The sequence below is a fragment of the Thunnus thynnus genome, chromosome 16 (assembly GCF_963924715.1).
Source record: "Thunnus thynnus chromosome 16, fThuThy2.1, whole genome shotgun sequence".
Lineage (NCBI taxonomy): Eukaryota > Metazoa > Chordata > Actinopteri > Scombriformes > Scombridae > Thunnus > Thunnus thynnus.
This window is the reverse complement of record NC_089532.1, coordinates 6,858,089-6,882,905: the sequence shown is the minus strand read 5'-3', so window position 1 is coordinate 6,882,905 and position 24,817 is coordinate 6,858,089. Positions and strand designations below refer to the sequence as shown.

The 24,817-nt window shown below is 38.7% G+C and overlaps 1 protein-coding gene across 2 annotated transcripts in view; it reads right to left on the bottom strand.

Moving 5' to 3' along the window:
* Positions 1 to 22,421, bottom strand: part of galnt16 (UDP-N-acetyl-alpha-D-galactosamine:polypeptide N-acetylgalactosaminyltransferase 16) — a 43,885-nt gene extending 21,464 nt beyond the window's left edge. The window contains exons 1-5 of one of the 2 annotated variants that reach the window (XM_067614267.1): positions 22,028 to 22,421; positions 10,631 to 10,812; positions 8,734 to 8,832; positions 8,538 to 8,605; positions 1,731 to 1,796 (exon numbers count right to left, since the gene is read on the bottom strand). In XM_067614267.1, coding sequence (XP_067470368.1) covers positions 1,731 to 1,796; positions 8,538 to 8,605; positions 8,734 to 8,832; positions 10,631 to 10,812; positions 22,028 to 22,228 — 616 coding nt within the window. In that variant the 5' untranslated portion in view covers positions 22,229 to 22,421. Of the gene's footprint in view, positions 1 to 1,730; positions 1,797 to 8,537; positions 8,606 to 8,733; positions 8,833 to 10,630; positions 10,813 to 13,298; positions 14,172 to 22,027 lie in introns of those variants that run through there. The other variant, XM_067614268.1, reaches the window with a different exon arrangement.
* Positions 22,422 to 24,817: the final 2,396 nt, after the last annotated feature.

The window sequence follows — 24,817 nt, the reverse complement described above, 5'->3', positions numbered from 1 at the left end:
ATTCAATTCAGAAACCTGCGGGTGATGCCTCAGACAATACGTGCATGTTTTGCTACAGTTTGTGATTTTAATAAGAAAAACAAAGAATAAAATGTCACAGACTTTATGAGAATGTAGAGTTGACTGTTTGTCCAAATTAATTTCTTGTGTGTATACTTGTGAACAGGAAGTAACAAATCCGGATGTACTTTATGGATCCTATCTATGCTTGATAGAAATACCGTCGGAATATGTATACTTCCTGTTTCTGCACACTATTGTTGTTTTGTGTTGATTAAAGCGATGATACATATACACAATTTAGCTAAGTGATGTTGATGTTATCAGTACTGCTGAAATCATTAGTCAGTTCATTGATTGACAGATTACAAAAATGGTTTTTGATCAATTAAGTCAATTAAAAATCATTCATTAAATTGCCAAACATTCTCTGGTCACGGCTTGTAAAATAGGATGATTTGCTGCATTTCTATGTTTTCTTTTATTTGTGAATAGATAATTTTTATGTTTTGTTCAGACATACCTCCTTGCTGTTTGAAGATGTCACCTTAGGCTCTTAGAAATTGAGATTATCCACTATTTTTTCACATTTCATGGACTTAATAATTAACAGATGAATGAAAAAAGTAATTAATCATGAAAGTGATTGTTACCTGCAGCTCAGGTTACCAAAAAGTTTTGTTTGGCGCAATTTGGAGCAACTTACTACTGCATTGAACTGCACTAAAACTATATTTCTTGTTCATTTTCTTTCAATTTTCTTTATTTCTTTTATTTTCCTCTTTGTTGTTAAATGATGTCCTAATGCATTTAGTTGTCATGTAAAGCAATTTGAATCGCCTCTGTATTTAAAAGCTGCTGTGCAAATAAACTTGCCATGACTTTTTTTGTTCATGGATAAGACTGGCGACTATATATTTGTTTTAGTTGTCAACAAATCTCTTGTGCGGAGCCAAACCAACAATGAATCCATTCTACTTACAAGTATCGTGTGTGTATCCAAACCCTGATATATCTTATTTCTCTGTGCTGTAGAACTCTGTTGTTGTCCCAAAACTATTAAAAACATATCAGGGAGCCACACCGATCCACTGGGTGAAATGTTCCTTCACTTTTGTTTATAAACAGCGATCACATTTTCAGTCTCCAGAGAGCAGTTCTGTGTAAGGCTACATATCACAACCTCTTGACTTTGTATTGAAGTTCTTTGAGAAATTTACAATGTAGTACAAAGTCAAGAGGCTGCGAAATATAGCGCACCAAGCTAGTGAAGCTCTGTAAACAGAACCGTGTTCCTGCACATGCTCAGTAGCATCTGCCTTATACGGAACTACTCTCTGGAGACTGAAATCACTGTTATTATTCTTTAGAGCCATTTCTAAACAAACTACCGTACCCATAATCTCTGTGGTGAAGGAACATGTCACCCAGTGGAATAGTATGGCTCACTGACATGTTTTTAATAGTTTTTGGACAACAACGGAGGTCTAAGCACAGAGGAATAAGATATATCAGGCTTTGGATATACAAACAGTACTTATAAGTAGGATTAGTTCATTGTTTGTTTGGTTCTGCACATGAGATTTAATCACCAGCCTTATCCTTTCATTTTTTTCGTTATTTAAGATACCAAGTGACAGTTATGCCTTTATGTACATGCAGCATCTTTAAGCCTGGACTCTTTTCCATTAAGCCACTTTGCATCCCCCCCCCCGTCCCCCCACACTCACCCTCTCTCCTGCCGTTCCTCAGGCAGCGCACTTTGGGGATCTGAGAGAGCAGCTGGCAGTCCTCAGCTGGAGGAGGAGAGCAGAGGAGATGGGATGTTATGGTGGAAGCAGAACACACACTGAGTTAGACATGCCTTTCTCATCGCCTCACCTCACACTCCGTCGCTCACACACCACACCGCTACACCTACATCGTATGTAACAGTCACGCAGGAACATAGTTACACATACACACCCTCGGTAAACACGTCGTCATGCCTACTGATAAAGATACTTAGACTACAGCATAATATGACACATTCAAACACAACATCCATCAGAGCTCCATCACAGTCCTGCAAATAATCAGAAACACATAAACACGAGAAAAGCACACAGTTCGGAGGGGCTGAGCGCTCAAACAAAAGAGCTACATTTCACTGGATAATTAAATTCAAAATCCTTTTTCCATAAACAAATCCAGCGAGCAGCTCATTCCCATCATCCCCTCCCTTTTTCTACATGAGCAATATCTGGCTCAGACCTTCTGTTGATGCGTATGGACATTACAAACGACATGCAAACACAGGTACGCAAACACACACCCTTGAGAGGATTAGCATTAGAGCAAAGAGTGAGTGTGATCTTGCTGAGGGATTGTGGGTAGGTCAAGCAGACCCCCTGTCAACAGCGACAAGTCCTTTATGTTGACAGACACAAGCATGACAAGTTGTAATCCTCCTTGATTAAATTTGCTGTGTGTACAAACCTGTTTGTTTAGTTTTAAGCTGTCACATCACAGGGGACGTGTGTGTGTGAGAGCGGGAGTGTATTAGTGCTTTAGTGGTGCATCTAAAGAGGGGACAGCTGGTGTGTGTGTGTGTGTGTGAAGAGGAGGGGGCTTTAACCACACAGGGAAGAAGAGCAGAAAGTCATAGATCACACCCACTAAGCAGATGTTGTATACTTTTAGCCAGATTGTGTGTATGGTTGTGTGTGTGAAAGCACACGCATGCATGCAGCCACATACTAGGCATTACTTCTATCCATGTTTTAAATATGTAGTATGTTCACACAGAAAAAAACAAAACAAAATGAAGTATAATTAAAAAAACACATTTTTTTGTCCCAGAATAAAATGAAAATTGTAAATATAAGAGCAATTCCCAGCTGATGAAAACTAAAGAACACCTACATCAACAACTCAATAACAAATATATAATGATAAATACATGAAAAGTATATTCATTTGTGATTTTACCAAGTTAAATATTAGCATTAGGGATCCAAACTGTGGATATGATGAATTTCCTGTTAGTTTCCTGTTAATTTCTTGTATACAAACAAAAACAGCACATTGGCACATGTGTTAACTGGAGTTTATTTTTGTCTCGACACTATTGGAGTCACATGCTGTCGTCTGTACTCGCAGTAAAGATCACTGTCCTTGATTGAGGACAGTGCCCTTATGATTAAAGCGAGCCTTAACAAGATTAGGCTCGGACAGGCCGATCCCTCCCCTCTGCTGCGCCCCCACCTCCACCTCCAGCCGTCTGCCTGCCAGATCACATCAACCGACCAATCAGCTCACACTCTCGCTGCCTCAGCTGACTGACTGAACCTTCACCTGCACTTTGGACATACTTAGCCCTGTCATAAATCTAAATGAAGCGTTTGTGAAAGATCTGTGTTGTCGTGTAGTTTATTGTTGTTGCAAGTTATTTGAAAATAAAAAATAGAATAATAAAAAAATCTAAGAAACAAATTTAAATCCAAAGCTGGCAAAACCACTATGATATTACATGAATGAATTGAGCCTTTTTGCAACAGATGTACTTTTTTAAATTTTCAACACAGGTGGGGACTTAGATAGATAGAGGCTGAAAGTGGGAAAGTGTGGCTGCTCTCACAGTCCTGCATCAGGATGCTAAATGATTTAAAAACCAGCCATACTCAAAGGTCCTTTTTAAAGAATATAATTTAGTAACAGTGATATTTGTCCACTTCTGGCAGTGTGGGGATCCGTGTTCGTTTAAACATTAATCTTCTCCAACATGCAACGCTTTATTACCCAATTTATTTTGCCTTCATCAGGGCGGTAACTGAGGTTGTTTCAGCTTTCGATCGATACACTTAGTCACTGAGTCATGTGACTTAAAAATAACTACAAAAAGATTTTAGAATACTTTATCTTGATATGACTAATTGATGGACTGAACATAATGAGTCCAAAAAACCCCTTCAGTTACCATCCTGATGAGGGCAATGATGATGCCGTTGGAGAGAAGTTTTACAATGTGTTTAATTTAGCAGAACTTGCACTGAAGCACGCACCACTCTGTGTGTGTTTAACATCATGTAGCACTTTGTGGTTTAAAAGAACATGACTGACCTCCCGCCTTTAAAACGCAACTCAACAGCAGTTTAATTTCCTTCTCTTAGTAGGGATTGTTGAGACTTTTAATTAAACTCAGCGTTAGAAAGAGGCAACACAGGGATACCGCAGAGAGGAATCTAAATAGTCGGATAAAGGGGCGTTTAATTGGTGCACAGACAGACGGAGTCAAAACTAAAGGCCACAAACTGTAACCAGACTGTACAGAGAATTAGGGCTAAAACTAACTATTTTCATTATCAATTGATCTGTCGGATACTGTCTGTGGACAAACCGATTAATCAACAGTCGTTGCCCTGTCAAATTAAAGCTCAAGGTGACATTTTCAGATGTCTTGATTTGTCTAAATATCCAATCAACCACCCAAAATTCAAAGATATTCAGTTTACTATCATGTTTAACATAGAAAAACCTTCAAATCCTTAAATTTGAGAAGCTGCCACCCGCAAATATTTGGCCTTTTTGCTTAAAGAGGACATATGATGCACATTTCTGGATCTATATTCATGTTCTGGGGCTCTACTGGAATATCTTTGCATGACTTACAGTTCAAAAACAAAACTCCTTATTCATCTTATACTGGCCCTTTATGCAGCCCCTCAGTTCAGCCTCTGTCTGAAACAGGCCGTTTTAGCTCCTGTCTCTTTAAAGCCCCCCTCCCAATGAGCACACTCTGTTCTGATTGGTAAGCTTCCAACGGTTTCGGAGGCCATGTAAACAAACAGTAGTAGCAGGATTTCACTTATTTTTCTCGTTCTTTACTCAAAATGGAAACTTATCAAATACGTCTGTACATATTCGAGCCCGAAATCTGAAAAATATGTGAGTGGACAACGTGAACAACCTTAGCAACAAAGGCTACGGTGGCCGTGTGTGGTCATGGGGAATAGAGGTAACTTTGCAAGTCCTGGCTTTTGAATTTGAGGGAGCGTGTTACATGTTCACCTCAAGTTTTGAAACTTTGACCATGTTTAACTATCCGACATCAGAACTGAAAATCAGAAAAAGCATGTCCCCTTTAAAAAATAACAAGAATGATTATTTGATTATCATAATAGTTAACTTTCTGACAATCTACTAATCGGTTAATCAGTAACCTTAGAATGGTTTATTAATACTGAATTCCTTAAACGGGGGAGATTAAACATCCTGCTCAAGGACACCTGAGCAGAAACAGACAGTTACCAAACTGTTCCCAAACCCTGTTGGTTCTGCCAGTACGTGGGTGCAGGTAGACTGGCAGCTACAGAGGGAGAATAAACAAGGCTTTAAAGAGCTAATAGAGCTCCCGCTGCTACTGCGTTGAGACACTCATGTTTAGATGTCTGGCCAGCTCCGACACCTCTGAGTGTGTCTGTGTGTGTGTGTGTGTTAGTACACAGTGAATGTAGGTCGCCGTGCTGATCTCACAGACAGGAGACGCAGGTGGTGGTGATTACAGAAGCGCTGTGGAGAGTGTAAAGCATGAGCTCATAATTCTTCCGCCTAATGCTGACAAATAGGAGTAATTACTAAAATGTGGTTATGCTCTCATTCCACAGTCCTGGTCAGTTACATAAAAAAATAACCCAGATTATTACATATTTCCAACCCTTTTAAGTCACTCCTCGTGATAGTTTCTGTTTTAAGTACATTTAGATGAATATCAGGATATGAGTTCAATATAAAATTATATTGTTCTCAATTAATGTTCTAGCTGATCAACAATCTTTTGAAACTTTGCCTTTTAAAGTTTCGACCCAGTTTAAATACTTAGGAGTCGATGTCACTAACACATTTGCAGATCTTTACAAGGAGAACTTTTTAAAACTATTCGAACAAACAAAGCAAGATCTGCAGAGACGGCCCCATTTCCTTATATCACCTTATATTACAATGACCATCCTCCCGAAATTTCTATTTTTATATCAATGAATTCTATTATATGTTAAAAAATGTTTTTTTTTCACAACATAGATAAAATTATCTGTGTTGAAAATAGCCAGAATAAAGAAGGCACTTTTACAGAGTCAGCAGGAGGAATGGGGTTGCCAGTTTTAATATTGGACGAGTAATATAAGGACAATGGCCTACTGACTGCACAAACAACCTCCATTATGGCTAAACATAGAAAGGGCATGTTGTTCCCCCTCTTCTCTTTCAGCTTTGCTATTCTCAGCTCTGCCCGCTGTATGCCCTGAACCACAAGACAATCCAGTAGTCTCTCATACACTTGAGATCTGGTCTCAGGTCGGAAAATTTCATGAATGGCAGGCTGGTTCTCTCCAAAGCCCTCTAAATGAAAATCGTTCTTTTGCACCCTCATTTAACAATACGGTATTTGATCATTGGATTGATAAGGTATTTCCATCATTTGAACAGGTACAAAAAAATTCCCCAAATCAGTTTTAAATGGAATTGATACTTTCCTGAGATCCTCACAGTAAAGGAGTATATCAAATATATATGAGAAGCTGTCTCACTTCACATGTACAACAACTGTGCAACATTTGAAATCAGTTTGACAGGACGACCGAGGTAAAGAGGTTGCGAAGGAGCAGTGGCAGACAGCCCTAGAACAGATCCATAGCTCTTCAGTTTGTGCAAGACATGGCTCCCAACAATTCAAGATAATACATTGTTTTTGTTGGTTTAAACAACAGCTCAGTAAGATATTTCCAGATATAAATCCATCGTGCAACCACTGCGAGCTTGCACCGATACCATTAGCTCATATGTTCTGGAGATGCTTGAGGATATTAAATTATTGTAGCAATATTTTGCAGACCCTATCAAGAATTTCATATAGACCTATTGACTTAGATGCCTTGATTATAGGAGTTATAGACTCTAACATAGTAAAAAACAACGTGGAACATAATATGGTATCATCTGTCAGCCTACTGGCACGAGAGTGATCGTACTCAATTGGAAACAGAGAACTGCACCGACACAGTCAAATCTAATGACGGATATAATGAAACACTTGGAACCAGAGAAAATTAAATTGTCTCTGAAAAAAACAAGAAGAGAAATTTTACAAAATTTGGCAACCTTTTATGGACCGCTTCAATTACAGTATATCAAATTTTCTGAGAGTTAAGATGGTCTTTTAGACCCGGCGAGTAAAAAGGAATATATTAAGGCACAGAGCTCTGAAGCATCCATCACCCTTCCTATTTGTTCCCTTTTTTATTTTTATTTACCACCCCGCTATTTATGATGCTATTAACTTATTCAACTCCTCATTTTTTAAATGTCAATGTTAATTAAACCAGTAATTGGCTTTTAGATAAAAATCAGCAGTTTCTCATGGTGATAGCAGCTCCAGCTCGTTTCTGCTGTTGCTGTGCTGATCCTGTTTCTCAGCAGCATCACTGATCAGTTACATTAAATGTGATTAAATCCTCAGGAAGCTCTCACCCCCGATTCAGTTTCTGATTTTCTGCAATATCACATGTCAGTGTGATACATCTCTGAAACCACTCCTGTCTCTTCACATAATCGTTCCCCTACATTTTCCTACAATTCGGCCTGTCGGTATTCTCTCAGTGCAACCCTCCGTCTGAAAATGTTTTTTCATAGATGTAATACAGGCATTTTACATAGCAACAGTGTAGAGAGTGGGGAAGATGGGAAACGACATGCAACAACAGGGCCGTTGCCAGAATCGAACCACGGATGGTGTGATAATGTAGTATGTGTCTTAACCAGTAGGCTATTTTCTGCACATTTCCAGGTCTATATTTTTAATCTGGAGCTTTACTGGAATATCTTTACATGATTTACAGTTTAAAAAAAAACCTTATTTATCTTATATTGGCCCTTATGCAGCCCCGGACGGCTGTTTGTGGGCACATGCAAACAATCTGATGTCATCATGAGGAAGTACAGGTAACATTACAGAGAGGGTTCAGAGCATTTTTACATACGCTCACCTCAAGTTTAAAATAAACATCTGACATAACAGTAACAGAAAATCACAAAAAGCATGTTAGGTCCCCTTGAACTGTTTTACATTAGCATTGCAAGTTACACGTATCTAAGTTGTTCCCAGTTATCCCCACAGCAGAGTAAATTTGTATCATCCGCAAATAAAATTGTTTTTAGTGTCGTAGACATGCGCAGATAGAAACAGATGAAAGAGCAGCTAGAAAATTAGCGTATCCACCTGGGTGTCAAGTTTACATCACCGGCGATCAGAGCTGGAGCTGATTAATACCCATGACTACTGCAGAGTCATTTGACCCGGGTATGAATGCTGATTATACCCTTTCACACTGAAGACAAAAGTCAGATGTTAGTGGGTGTTAGAGAGTTTTCTGTCCAGTGTGAAAGGGGCTTTATTGTAAGATATATAAACTTCTCCTCAGGTTAAAACATCCACCTTCCTTAATTCCTCCTAAATACAGAGGACATTAACGTCCAGCAGCAGTTAAAAAGCAGAAACTCACGATCAGAGCTGAAGTCATCTATCAGGATCAGCTCTTGAATCAGAGCTGGGGGACTCCGCATCAGGACGCTGAGAGAGAAGGAGACAGAATTGAGAGCGAGATGTAAGACCACAGAGCAAACCACAAAAAAAAAAAAAAGAAAAGTTAATGACATTGTTCCTGTCTAATCAGGTAATTTGTATGTGACCTCGTTTACCTTTTTATGGTGCGCAGGAGAGTAGAGCGAGCCTCATTGTGGAAAGTGATGATGATACTCGTGGAGGGAAGGTCGGTGTCATAATTCAGAGACGCACACCTGCAGAGGAAGGAAGTATATTACAACAGTGGGAGTGAGCAGCTTAACTCATGCATATGTTAAATCACTTCACACACGGCGATAGAAATATCCACAGTCACTGAGGGATTACACACACACACATACTGGGCGTCAATTTGGGCAGCTGTCATTAGCAGCGGTGCCCTGCGGAGTCACCTCGGCATTGTTGCCGTAGAGACATGGAAATATCTGGTTGCCAGGCAACAATTGCACAGATTTCTGACCCACTGCTTTTAATTCATTACCTGTTGCTGGGAGCCTTAAGTCCAGGTCAGAAGACACGAAGAAGAAATATCACACACCACTGATTCTATTATTCGAAGCCATTTTAGGTTCTTTAGAGCAGAAAAACTGCCCACTATAAATGCTTTGTTGAAACAAATTTAGGATTTAGGTGACATTATTATTAGGTTAATATAGATGAGACATTCTTTGTCCTTTTTAAAAAAAATGTATGCCAAATTTACTCCTTTAAATAAAATTGTAGCAGCAAATTCTATGAAAAGAAGTGAAACTGGAATCTTAACATAAAAACACCTTGTCAAAAAGGATACTGTGATTAAAACCACTATGTTTAGATTTATTTGTGATTACAGGAACCTTTCAAATTATTATGATGATTTTTGTTTATAGAATAATAAGACCATTCCTGTGAAAATAACAAGAGAAAACATTGCTTTAACTGAGCTTGTACCTTCTTTAGTGCCTATTATTCTGTTCTGTTTATGACTCACCTATGTCTGTCCCTGTTGTTTTATTTCTTGGTTCAACTGTTAAATGGGTGCTGCTGTAAAAGAGCCAACCTACCCTGTATAAATACAGGTTAAATAAAAATAAATGTTCGCAGCCTTTACCAGATATAAAAGAGGCAGTGCAGTCTTTCATATGTGGGTTTTTGAAGGTAAAATGTGACAAAATGGTTCTATAATTGGGAGAGAGGGACAGTTTAGAAAATCACAGAACACAGAAAAAACTGCATCAGCAAAGAAGAACAAGTTGAAACTATAACCAACAAGGACAAGATGGACACGCTGTACTGCACACAGAGTAAAAAAGGTTTTCAATGAGTCTCTAAGTCTTGATATAGTTTTTTTTTCAATGAAAATCGTTTTTAGGTATGGATTCCACCAAATACAAGGCCACCAGCCAAAAAAAACATAAAATATTTGAGCTTGAAGGTTTATTCTTCACCTTGGAAGCCGCAGTTTGAAAAACATTCTTAACACAAGGTCTGATTCACTTGGAGTGTCTCCATCCACCGAGGAAGGCCTCAAGATGTGGTTGAAAGCCTTGGAAACAACGAGTAAGTTGGACCTTGTTTTGAGATTTTTTTTTTTCCAGAATAAACTAAACAAACAGAGCTACTGCTGTGGTCAAAACCACTGTAAAATGGATCCTAAAACTTGTTTTTCATCATAACAATTTTCCAATAAGGGTGTAATTTCATTCATTTAATTTCATTCATTCATAATTTTATAACAGGTCTTCAACATAAACCACGTGGTGTCTGCATCCTGGTCTCAAAGGGAGTGTTATATATTATTTTGTCTGAGGGATAAAGTCTGGACTGAACTCAGCAGTCAGGATGTTCAGATCAGTGAAAGACATTCCAATAAAATCATCTTAGTTGACCCTCTTACTGCCTGTAAGTGTACGAGACAGATTTCTCTACACAACTCTGAATCCATGTGCAGCTTACGAAAGATTAGTCCTTGATCTCGTTGAGCAGATCAAAGCGGACAGACAGCACCTGGGCTGAGACGTGAACCATGCTCACCTGTAGTGTCGGGTGTCTCTGATGGCTCGCTCGCTGCCCAGCCGGTCGCTCTCCTGCAGGTTGAAGGCGTGCTCTCTGTACGGGTCGTCGCCCGGCTTCAGCTGTTTCCCTGCCAGGTAGGCTTTCTCATCGAAGCCGCCCAGCAGCTGACCCTGCTGCTCCACCCGCGGGGGCTGGGTCACCTGCAGAGGACACAACAAGGTGTGTTTAAATGATCACATCAGTCACACAGACAGGGATCAGCTGGAGGCAAGAACTCCAGAAGTAGAAATAAATGATAACAAAAAGTCGATTTAAATATACCAAATTGAGCATGAATAACTCAAAATGTTGTGGGATTTAAATTAAACACAAACACACGAACCCTCTTTCTGTCGCTCATGTAAACACACAGAGGGGCAAACACAGCAGCCCGAGTTGTTTTTGGTGTCAACACTCGGCTCTGTCAGTGGTATCGCTTCTGTCAACAAACTGTTTTTTCTGCCACATCTATTATTTCTGAGAAATGCCTGAACAACTCATGCTCATACACATCCTCATAATGGGAATCTTTGGTATGTTGCTTTTTACTGTCTGTCTTAATAAGTGGTTCAGGAAAAAAAAAAAAAAAAAAAAAAAACAGGCAGTAGTTAAGTTTTTAAATTCCACAGTTGGATTTGAATGGATTTCATGCACCTGCAGGTCAGAAGTCTTTCTCAAGGCATAAAAGACCAATTAAAACTTTGACTGAAGTGGAAATTTTTAATCAAAAGTGATGTGTTACATGTTCTGTGCAGCTGAGGTTTATACTTTAGAAATCAAGGTTGATTCTTGACCTTGGAAGCAGAAGTTGACAAAACAACTACAAGGTCCATGTTGCTGTTCTGGGACTTTCAATCAAATCTCCATCGTCAGCAAATTCAGTTTGCTGTTGTTATGAAACTGCAGATGGTAAAATTTACATATTTCTGAGCATGTTGAGGACTTCTGGTCTGGCTGGGGACCTTTGTTGCATCTCAAATTCAAATTCAAATAAGCTTTAGTAGCACAACAGACCAGAAACTTATATTGCCAAAGCAGGACCGAAAACAATCATATCAAATAGAATATAATAAAAGGCATTCATTTTTTAACAGATGTTATCACTCAAACATTTCCTATACAGCTTGTTTCTCTTAGTGTATGACAGTAGTTAACATATTCTGCAGCTGCACACTGACTTTTCTCCCCACGTAGACAGGACAGCCTCTGAGGATCAGGGAGATGGATACACTTGGGATATATATTATTTATTTTTCTCAAATCTTAATATTTCTCACAATATAGTAGGAAGTGAGATTCTGTCTCAATCTCTCCTGTATGACAAAGTGAACACAGCCTGGCCTCCCTGGGTAGCTGTTCTGCCTGTAATCTCTCTGCTGTCTGTAATAAAGGCATACAAATGCCCAAAAAGATACTTATACTGGATATTTTTAGAAGATACTTATACTGTATATTTTATTAGGATCTCAGGCGCTTCCTCTCCAGACCCCCTGCACTAAGCTCAGCACAATGGGGGGGATCAAGCCTTCTGCTCTGCTGCGCCACGCTTGTGGGACAGCCTTTCCTGACCATCTGAGACCTGAAAAACTCTCTGTTCAGGAAGGCTTTTTCATCTGTGTGTTCTATGTTATTAATACATAGAACATATGTATCCACTTGTATCCACTTTCACTTATTCTTCACTTGTTCTATGTTATTAATACTGTAGCACTTTGAGTTTCACTATGAATGAAAAGTGGGGAACAAATTGAATGTATTATTATTATTATTATTATTATTATTATTATTATTATTATTATTATTATTAATGATTATTTTCATTATAGTGTTTAATGTCTTGATCAATTGTTTAGTTTAGTTTATAGTAAAAAAAAAAGTGAGAAATGTCGATCAGCTTTTCCGAAAGCCCATGGTGATGTCCTGATGATAATTAAACTGAGCAAACTCCATCCTCTACAGAAAAAAAGCTATTAAGTGGACCTTTGAGTAAACATTTTTTTTGTCAAACAAATTTTTAAAGGTCAAGAATGAACTCAACAAAGATATTCAGCATATCATATAAAACTTAGAGGCTATAACATTTGAGAAACTGACACAAGCAAATGTTTGGCATTTTCGCTTGAGGAATGATTCAAACGGTTAAAAAATTATCATTTGATTAAGTTTATTTTAATCAATTAACCAATTAACTGTTCCACCTCTATGTTCAGCTAAAGTCTGCAATGCAAACTGTAACACTGGACACCCAAGAACTAAGAACTGTTTTTCTATTGCACTCGATTTAAAGTGAAGAAAACTATCAGCCAAAATGATTAAAATGTAAATGCTATTTTCTTATTCAGGTCAGTGTGTAGTGCTAACAGGGCAAAATAGGCTGGCCACTCATCAAATCAAAATGCACAGTCTATAAATCCTCAGTAATTAATGGATTTTCTCCACAAGGAGCTTTCACACTTGCTGGCAGCCTGGGACGGGTGAGTGGGAGGTTAAAACAGCCGATGAATACATAAAGACGAATGAGAGCAGCCTTCATCATAGAGGAGCAACAGCAGAATGGACAGATGGAAGAATGGAGGGAAAGGAGAGGAAGGACGAGGCTTTGTTAAAGGTCGGTGTAGTTAGAGGATTTAGAAAAAAAGCTCCTCACCATGCCGGGTCGAGGTGAGAGTGACCTCATTTTCAGGCTCTTCCAAAGAGCAGCGTGACCCTGAAAGCTTCAAGGATTCACACACAAACATGTCCGCAGCACACAATTAACACGGGTATCACCGTAATACCTTCAAAGACGATGGTTTTTAATTAATGGCTCATTCACATCATGTTCAGATTGTAATTACGAGCAGCCGAGTGGACATAAAGGTTCTTGTTGGGGAAATCTGACAGCTATGATGTATATTCCACTTGGCAAAGTGTCAACAAACAAATAGCTATAAAGCCACCATCGCTGGCACTTACATTAAAACAAAATCTAATATTAACACTAATGGTATCAATTCAGCTAATTTAAATGGAAATATTCATCATTTGTTTGTATCCACTTTCACTTGTTAACAAGCCTCCACTAATACCAAACTCATTGGAATAATGTGAACACTGCAGGTTTTTCTTCTGGTATCTGGTACAATAAAACAAACACTAAATGACCATTTCTGTAGTGCGAAGATTGAGAAAACTTATCCCTGAACAAAATGATTCTATGTCGTACGTACTCGGGTAAACCAATAGCAAAGCCTGTTACAGGGCTACACACGTACTCATAGAACTGGAGTTACATCCAGGTAACTACTATTTTTCACCAAGTGGAAGCAAACATAAAAAAACAAGCTAGCAGATTTGTTAGCTTCTGCCCTTCAACCTCAACTTTTTAGACACTTTTGTGGTGATTAACACAAACTTATACTCTCTGTTTGTGCATATAAATCCTACTATAGCGATGAGAACAGGTAGAAACCATGGATAAATGTTGTAAAAAGTAAGGTAAATGGAAAGCTAATATAAAAGGTAGAAACTAGCTAGCCTAGCTATGGCATAGCTACAGACTACCCATAATGCAACACCCTTAAACTGACAGGCACACAAAACATTTAAAACCCACCTGTATGAGATGGTATTTTTGTAACTTTTTAAATAACATCAATGGTTTTATGTTGTTCTTTTTATATCGTGGCTTACTTTTTCTATATTTGGTGATCCCATTAAATTGTTTGGTATTTTATTTGCATCTGTGGTGCACTTAGTAACTCTTGAAAGGTGCTACAGAAATAAAGTTTATTTACTCACTTACACACTGTGCTAGCTGGTTTAGCAGTCAGTGTCTGAATCTGCATTAGAAATTTGACACATAAGGAAAAGCTAACCGGTAGTGATTAATAATTGTAATTGTTAATTTCCTTTTTAAAATTAAAAAATATACATCTCTGTATTTACGTTACTTTGTAAGTAACTTTATTACCTTTTTTTAGGAGAGCAACTATACTAACAACATGAATTAGCAATACAGTTATATTATCATTCCTCTCTTTATTCTATTTAATTTGTTTTAATGAAACAAAATCAACTGAATAATAGTGTTGCCATATTTCCTGTGCTGCGTTGGTCAGATCAACCAATGCATCAGTTGAATTGTCCTCTACCTCATCAAATCTGCACATATATTTATACATTAGGTCCTTATGTGACTACAACAACATCCTCATGGCATCATTATAACTGATTGTAAGTCGCAGCACACTACTTTTTTACAGACCTTCATCATAGATGACTGCATGGCCTGTGCTGATAATTTACTATAACATTGACATGATATAGTGTACACCTGTATCATTCATTAAATCATCTGTAAAATCTTTACCAGAGTAGATTATACTTTTCTATCTTCTCTACATCTAGTTATCATCAGATTACTGTTTTGCATAGAAAAATGGTTAATTTTCAGATGATCAAAACACAACTCAAGTCACAATTATTGAACAGTTTGCACAAGTCATCTGTACACAGGTTAAACAAAAATGAAGACATTATTCAACCCTTCCTAACCCCATTACTGACATGAAAAGAATCAGATCCAGTGCTACTAAAACTAAGAGTTATTTTATGATTTTTTTGAGTTTGACTATGAAAGCTGGAAATTATGTCTTTAGGAGCAAAGATGCACAAATCTGAAATTGATCATTTGTGAAAATTTAGACATGTTAGACAAGAAGAATTCTAACCTGTCCATCGGCATTCTCCACATCTCATTTGAAAGGACACTAGCAGAGCTACATATAGACCAATATTAACCTGCTCCTATTCATTTTACCTGTTTTATCTGTTCTGACAGGAGCAAACAGCACTGAGATGATATTCTATGAACTAGAAACCCGTTAAAATAAGTGGCAAAGAGAGGAACAAGTGGAAAGTGTTTGACAAGCATATTTTAGACATTAAGCTGTGATGTGATACATTCCTCATGTCTTTTGGCTTCACATCATCAACAGTAAACTCAATTAAATGAGTCATAATGGCTCCACCAGACCCTAAATGCCTAAATGTCTGTCTAAAGGTCTGAGCCACACAAAGTAGCAATGCATGATGGTAAAGGGGTTTAATTCTTATTCATAGTTCTGACCTCCTTCCAGTCTCTTGTATCTTATATCCCTTGATGATCCACAAGTATCATCATGACTAAATATTAAAAGCTACAAAAAATGGTACTCTGAGGATAATAAGACGGAAATAACAGAAGGCACTTCGCTGCACAGTCCACTGAATTAAATATGAAGCTCATCTGGAGGATGAACAACGTCAGCTGGCTCTTTCAAGCCGAGTTATAAGACTCAACAAATCACATACATGTCAAATCTGCCTGATTGGCTGGAGATGAAGCACTTCTGTGGCTCTCGGTCTGTAATGACAGATGATGATGGTGTCCCACAGAAGACATAAAGAATATCGTATCATGTAGTGGTGACATGGTTGGTTTGAGTTTTTTATGACTTGTTTATATGTCAGCCAAGCAAGAATCTACTTTTTTTCTCCTTTCGTCATTCCAGCTGGTTTGTTACTTCCCTTAAAAACATGTTTTTGCTAATTTGCCTGCCAGAGATGTACATTTTCAGAGATTATGCTCCTGAAGTATGGAACAGCGTGTCAGCTTATTTGATGTTTGCACCTGTCTGTTTTAAGAATAAACTCAAGACAATTGTGTTTTGTTTAGCTTTTAATTAGCTGTGTGTGTTTGTGTGTGTGTGTGTGTGTGTGTGTGTGTGTGTGTGTGTGTGTGTGTGTGTGTGCGTGTGTGCAGGGACAGTCTATTTTTTGAGGGGGTAATTTCCCAACATGTATGTTAATGTTCACACCAAACCAAGTTGTTACCAATAATGTGGCTTTGATATTTATAATCAAAGGCCCCCCTTATCAGTACATATGTAGAACTATAATTGAATGACACTTATTAACGCTATATTGCATTTAATAGCAAAATTGAACAAGAAAATGTTAATAACCTCATAATTTTCTTGTCCAGTATCGTATAATATACAATAACATGTAGCCAATGTTTTACTATGAATTTAGCTCTTGACTCCTTGCAAAAAAAATCTCCTTATTTGATTTGTTGGACACATTTCAGTGCTGCAAATTTTTCATTTTGCTGAATAATAGCAAAGCACAGCGAGCTATCACTGTTACTAATGTTAATGACTTGTGGGTTATGGTTGAAACCACTAATACAAAACTCACTTTAAATAGGGAAATTATGAAGCTGTAAGTAATTTAAAATTCCTTCATGTCATACTGTTTAATAGTGTGAGCTGAGGTTGGTTATTCATACCTCACACTGCGGTTCACACAGTCGCATTTTCCAATCGCAACCTGGCGGCTCTACTAGTTAAACATGAACAAAAGCAAACAGAAAATCAACTTTTGTTTATATACTATATCATTAAGACTAATTAAAAACACTTATTTTGAAAATAGAAGTTAACAATTCCTAAATACTTCCCATCTTAAATATTTGCTCCGTTGTCTGCCAACATGATTTTTTACTGTTTTATCACTCTGAATGCTTCTGTACGGGATTTCACTCTACAAATAAACTTGTTTGACTTGACTATTTGCATATGTTCTGCTTTCCGTGTGTGTATGTTTTTACTGTGTGACGCTTCCATTAGCAGGTTTTTAACTTTTCCTTTTCTTTTTTGGCAAACCAACAGCTGACAAGGATTCCTATGACATAAGCAAATAAACAATTGAAACCACAAAAATGTTCAACATGTACTTTCTCTGTCTATTTTCATTCTATTAAACTTCAAGATATCAAAAACAAATTAAGACAAAGCCATTAAAGAGGTCAGACCTTACATGATTCTTATAAAAACCTCATTTAAGAGTTATTTGTCATCCTGAATATCATCATCTTCTCTGTCTTGTTGCTACCAGGTGTGCAGCTGCAGCTTGAGTCAGACAGAACAAGAGCAGCTTACTGTACAAGTCCAGGCAAAACTGCAGCCTCCTACAGTCTGACTACACTCTAACACTGCAGAGATGACTCTCTCTCTCATTGTGCATGTGTTGTATTATTTTCCTTTCGAGTTAAATCATTCATGAATCAAAAACACTCCTCACATCACGGTTCAAACCTGAACATAAGTATTTTTAGGAATCGCTGTTAAAAACAAACTTCAAAACAAACAGAACAAATGGTTCCAATAAAATCTTGCCTGTGATCCTTTACAGCAACACAAAGGGTCTATACATGTGACTCTTCATCACAGGTTGCATATTTATGAGTTTTTAGCAGTTCAATTGAAATTTTCTTTTATCTGACTGTTTTATTAAAGCCTAAAACATCACATCATTTCACAATGAAAAGCAAATATTGGAGAGAAATCCAAACTATTCATCATAATTTCATGCAGCAGAATTTTGTTTGTTTTTTTGTCTCAAAATATTTTCTACATATTTTCTTGTAATTTCAGACAGAGAAGCTTTGGGTGAACAGAGGAACTGATAACATGTTGGCAGTGATCTGGAGATTTTCAGGGATAAATATCACTTTTGACTATTTCTATTCCATGATAGAAATCAACTAGATAAGTATTGTACTTACTATTTGCTTACTTTACTTTATACTTACTTACTCTGCTACATGTAACACTGACTGTTACTGGTTACATATAAAACACAGGATCATTTTATAAAATATGTGATCTGTTATACGTTTAACTACCCAACTGTTATTCAGAGTTGTTAAACTACACTCCTCCTCGACCCAAACTAAACATTAGAATGCACATTATAATCTGATAATGTCATACATATAATAATAAAGGATATGCACTATGAGGGACTGTGCAGCATAGTGATAATAAAGAATAAGTGCTAATAAAGCCTTAAATGCAGGACTTGTGGTATTGCTTTTTACTTCAGTAAAGGATGAATACTTCCTCCATCTCTGCTTCTGTTAAACTGATGGACATTAAGCCTGGATGCCAAATAAAGGTTTATGCCCAAGGTCAAAAAAAATCTTTAAAAACTGACTTAAAATAATGGCAAAATGACAAGAAGACAAATTGTTTGAGTGAACCAGATAGTTGCCAAGTTGTTGTTCAGAGTTGGTGGAGGTTTAATACTTTGAAGCTTTGTGTGTATTAATGGAAAAATGTTGCAAATCCGGGTTTAAGATTAACGGCACATTTAACCCAATTCTTTTGTGAAGTGTTTATATGTTCACAAATCAAAAAATTGTTGCCGAGTTAGTCAGAAAAAGTGCCTCATGGTCTTAACTCACAGCCTGGTCAAAAAGACAAATGAAAACTACCTAAAATTTAGAAAATAGAGTAATAATAGTGGAAAGTTGATGTTGTATCACCTTTACAGTGAGTTGTATCTGTCCTGGAGGAAATGAAGCACATATGGGAGCGGTTACATCAAGTGAAAACTGAGGATAAAGACAAACTGACAAACTGATTAGCTGGATGTCCATCTGTGGTCAGATGTTTACAATATGTCACCGGAGCTAAGGCCACGACAGCAGATGTGCAGGTCAGGCTCACTGTTGATTACTGTAAATGTTCAAATGCAATTAGACTGACAACAATGTTCAGACACAGTCTCTCCTTACTGCAGAAAGAGAGTGAAAATGGTTGCTGGGAAATTAGACCATCAACAGAGGAAATGAGGGGGGAAAAAGTAGAGCCAGTGCGAACAGATCTCACAGATGATGTCATTAGTGAATCAAATGCTGCTAATGAAGGAGCTTATGGGAAAAGAGGGGGAGAGAGAGAGAGAGAGAGAGAGAGAGAGAGAGAGAGAGAGAGAAGGGAGGGGTCGAGGGAAGAACATAAGGGAGGGGATGGAGGAAAGAAAGAAAGAGAAAGAAGGAAGAGGGGGGAAGAACAAAACAAAAACAGACAGAGAGGAAGCAATGATGGACAGAAGGAAAACAGACAGAAAAGTAAAAATAGAGGAAGGAAGGAAGAAATAAGAAAGAGAAGAATAAGAAGGAAAGACAGAATGATAACAGAAAGACAGGACAGAGAGAAAGATGGACAGAGAGAATTGAAAAGGAGAGAAAGGAGGGAGCAGACAGATCAAGACACGCCGTAAAGGGAGGAAAGACGAATAATAAAAAATAACAAATAGAAGGAATAAAACAGGAAGGCAAGAAGGAGAGGAAGAGGAAGAAATCAGAGAAGACAGAAGGATAAAATAAAGACATGAAGGAAGGAAGGAAGGGGAGGAACGAAAGAAGGAAGATGGGAGGACAAAATGAAAGACGAAAGAAAGAAAAGACAGAAGTAAAAGAAAGAAAGGAAGACATACTGTAAAGGAAGGAAAAATAGAGGAAAGATGAAAGAAAGGGGAGAAGTAAAACAAAATATAAAGGAAAGAAGGAAGAACGAAAGAAAGAAAGAAAGAAAGAAAGAAAGCCCTCTTTAGCTTCAGCCGCCTCTTGTTGAACAGTTGGAGTCGGTGCAGTGCTGGCAGCGTCTGAGCTGCAGGTCAGATTACCAGAACAAACGGGGGGGAAATCTCAGTTTGGTGACAAAGGTGAACGACCCCGCTGTGCAAATCAAAGATCACACAAGTAAAAGCTCCACTTGGAAACGCTCAAATCCAACGGATACAGTTCAAAGAACGATCTGATTAGAAGTCAGGTCTGTGGTTCACTGGCCGTTTGCTGCATCAGCTCGATCCTGGATGGATCTTTTTACTACAATCAGACGCTCTGATTACTCAAAGTGCTTCCATATTTGTTTGCGTGCGTCTCATCGCCATACTGCTGGCCTGCGTTCACACTCTGATCACAGTTTCCTTTTTTTTAATTCTTGAGGAGATTGTTAAAGTAAGGCCTGTGTGAACGCAACAACAGCTCCACCGTTTGGCATTTGCCCTTGAATGATTAAATCCTGCGAACAGTGTTTTAATGATTCTGCTGCTGGGGCGAAACATTCTGACATGTTGGCACACATCCTCAGCCAAAGCTGACACCATTTTACTGGTCTTGTAAATCGTGAAAGAGGCTCCAGTGAGTTGTATTTCCTCAACAGTCCCTATCTCCTGAAAAATACTACCGGATACGCACATTTACTCAGGCAGTAGCTGCACCAAGATCTGATTTATGTTTTTGCCATAGAATGTCATATTTCTGTATCATTTTACTAATCTTTATTCCTCTGAGTTTCTTTGTCTGGCCGGGAAGGTGGATATAAAGCATTCAAAGAATAAAAACAAGGGTTTATTCTGGAGCTGCAACTATCATTTAATTTCTGTTAGATTTGAACTATAAAATGTCAGAAAATTGTAAATTACAAGTTACCAGAGTCCAAGGTGACATATTTAAAATGCTTGTTTTGCCTGACCATGAGTCCAAAACCCAAATATATTCAATTTGCAGTGATATAAAACATAAAAAAGCAGCAAATCCTCACACTTGAGAAGCTTGAACGACATACAAATGTATATTTTTTCTTGATAAATATCTTAAATCATTCTTGATTCATTTTCTCTCTTTGGAATCATCCATTCAGCGCTTGTTTTTTCTTCACTTTGTCCCTCTTTACACGACTAAAAGCACAAGCTACAGGTTTTGCATCTTTACACTTCATGCAACAGAAAACCTTGCAGCCAAGTAGACCAGATCTCCTAATCTGAGCTGGCAGGTCCCCAGCTACAGTCCCAGCATAAACAACACTGTTCAGACCGTGTTGCAACCTGGAGAGGTTGCTGCAAGCCAAGCCTGACGACCACCACACCTACAGTTAGTATTTACCAGAGATTATTTTCGCTACTCCGCCTTGACGCGGGCAACAACAGACGAATTCAGACCCGACCTGACTGAAATAGGCCTTTAATTACAGATTAGAAGGCAACAGAGGAATGATGCCTCCTCTTGAGCTGAAAGCCTGTGTTTTTCACCTCACATGTGCCATCCAAAAAAGGTCTCAGCATAATGTGGTTTACAAGGCGTTTGCGCACGACGCACAGGACTTATGGAAAGCCTCTTACGGGTACTTGAGGTTCTCTCAGGCTCGGGGGGAAGGCACGGAAAGGCTGGAAAACACCGACACTCAGAGCTATAAGCAGGCTGCAGATTGTGCGGTGCAGCCTGTAGAATAATGGTGTGTCTACCAGAGGGGAGAGATGGGATGGATCCGCTTTGAAGCCATATACATCCGTCAAAGCAACATATTCCTACTGTGACACCAAGCTGTGCACCACCTCCACCTCCACCTCCACCAACATCTCCATCCTCATCATCCCAGGTTTCACACACATGCACATCAACATGCAGCACACACTCTCCTGCAGCTCGGCGCCTCCAGCGACAGCGCCGTGCGCAGCGCCGCTCTCCTTTCCACTCTCTTTATCCCCACAGCAGCGCTCACTCACTATCAGCGGGATGGTTCTGTCGTCCCGGTGGATCTCCAGCCGACCGGGGACCACCTTCTGTCCATGGCCCCTGCCGCGGGTCTGCGACGCCGACGACGACGGCGACGACTGGGGCTTGTTGTCCTGCCACAGGTAATAAAACGTCCCCAGGATCCACGCAACGGTCAGAATCGCGATGGCGTTGGCCCGTATCCTGCGCATGGTGAGCCCATATGGAGGGCTCCGGAGGCGAGCCCGGCTGGTTCAGGTCCGTCTGCGGGAGGGGAGATGAGCGGCAGAAGGTGCAGCCTCCCCGCAGGTGATGGGTTGAGCCGCAGCGCAGACAGACAAACCGCGAACAGGCTCTTCTGCCGGAGCGCTGCCTCTCTGCTGGGACTTGCGCACTGACAGAGCCACGGTCCTAGCGCCGAGTCATATCATCCCCCTACACACAAACACACACATATACACACACATACACACACACACCCACACACACTCACTCATACATCCACTGGCTACAAAAAGGAGAAGATGTCCAATCTGCATCCAACAGCTGAGATCATAAATTCAGATGCAGATGAGAAAGGAAACAGGGAAAAGGAAGACATGATGAGATATAAATTATTTCACTCCTGGGTGTTTTAGCCTCTGACACGCGTTGTGATGCACGTTGTCCTTTGTTCTTATTCCCTGTTGTGTGTCATTGACGGACCGATTTTACACTGCATGTGGTTGGTTTTAGTTACAAGAACATACTTTCCCTTTAAAACACAAAGCCCTTCCCCTTAATCGCCTTGTGTAATGTAGCTTTAAGCAGCGATGGAAAGTAACTGAGTATTTACTCTTACATTCACTTTATGATACTTCACTACATTTATTTAACAGCTGCACTTGTTACTTTACAGATTAAGATTTAACATAAGTTTATAAAGTATGATGCATTGTTCCAGATTAAACTAAAGCAGTTAAAATGAACTCAAATTAAAACATTGCAGTTCAATAATATCAGTGACAGAGGCCATTCTGCATGATGAGTACTTAAACTCACTTATTCTTAAGCACATTTTTTTGCCTATACGTCTAGACTTTTACACACATTCTTGAATGCTGGACTAGTAATTGAGTATTTTTACACTGTGGTATTTCTACTTTTACTTAAGTAAATGATCTGAGTGCTTCTTCCACCACCGATAAAACGTCATTTTGACAACATATGTTGTATTCAGTGTTATGCATTTTTAGCTTAAACAGTCTTGCAGAAGAAGTGAGGGAAAACAGAGTAGTTCTGCATCTATTTTTTCTCCTTTATTATCATTTAACCAGATTATTTTATCGATTAATTAATTATAAAACATCAGAAAGTTATGAAACATAATCTGGCCCAAAACATCTTGAAACGTCTTCCTCCAATCAGCAGTCTATAACTAAATATATACAGTTTATAATGATATAAAACAGAAATTTGCAAAAATCTGAAACCAGCGAAAATTTTGGAATTTTTTTCTTTAATAATTACTTAAATAACTGATCTGTTATAAAAACTGTGTCCTATGAAATTTCTGACTATCAACTAATCAATTAATTGACTAACTGTTGCAGTTCTGAGCTGCATTTAGGTTCCTATTTACTCGTTATATGTGTTTGAATTACTATTTTTAAAGGGTCAGTTCACCCAATTTACAAAAAACACATAGTGAGAGTATCTATCCATGTAGATAGTTTTGTTTTTATGTGTCCACTCTTCAACATGTCTGTTTCTGAGATCACTGCCTCCACCCCAGTACAACACAGATGAATAGAAGTTTGTCTCTTTGTGCCAAAAGCTGAAAAATGACATTAAAAAAATTCAACAGCAGCATCTCTGCCCGGAAACATAGTCACTCCTGCTCTGGAGAATCCACAGACCTCACTGTCAACAGTTCTATAGGCAGCGTTTCTTCTGTATAAAGACGTTCCCATGAAAACTGAAATAAGGCTAGATACCACTAGAGGTAATGAGAAAATGTTGTTGTGTGTAATATAGGTGAACTAGCCCTTTAATTTAACACCTTACTGTTTCTGTGCTGTTCCCCCACCAGTCAGACTCAAAATGAAATCTGCACCTTTACTGCAATGTATTTATCTTCGCCATATAAGAAGACTCATTGCTCTGTCTATGCATTTTACATTATGCATTTAAATTAAGAGCCTCCAGCTTACACAGAGCAAATTAAGCAATGCAGCTGAATTGATCATGAAGAGAGAGAGAGAAAAAAAAGCTCTTTGCAGTCTTTGAAGACCAGCATCATGAATATTCAACTCCTCCCGAGTTAATTCTGGATTTGCATAGATGACCTCTGCAACTATGACTTATTCAATAGCCAAAGTACGAATGAATCAGTAAAAATCAGAATACATTAGACTGAGAGGACCTCTCCAAAATCCATAACGGCCTTAAAGCGGCTACACAGAGCAGCAAAGAAATCAGAGCAGATCAATAACACCCTAGAGGCATAACAGCGCTGAGGAGGCTGACATTTTTCATCTTATTACTTCTCTGGTGGAAGAAACATAAAAACAGCCCACAGTATGAGCTCATCCAACCCCACCTAACAGCAGTATGCTAGGCGTCCACACAGCTGGGCCCACCGCTACAACATCAGAAGTTTGGAAAGCCAAGATTTTCCTCATCAGAAACATACAGAAAGTTGACCTAGAGTCAGCGGGGGAGAGGCAACACGGTGTACAGCCAAATCAATAGTATAATAATAATCCATCTGCAGATGTTAGATAATGATTATTTTTATGGTAAAACACAGTTTGCTGCAC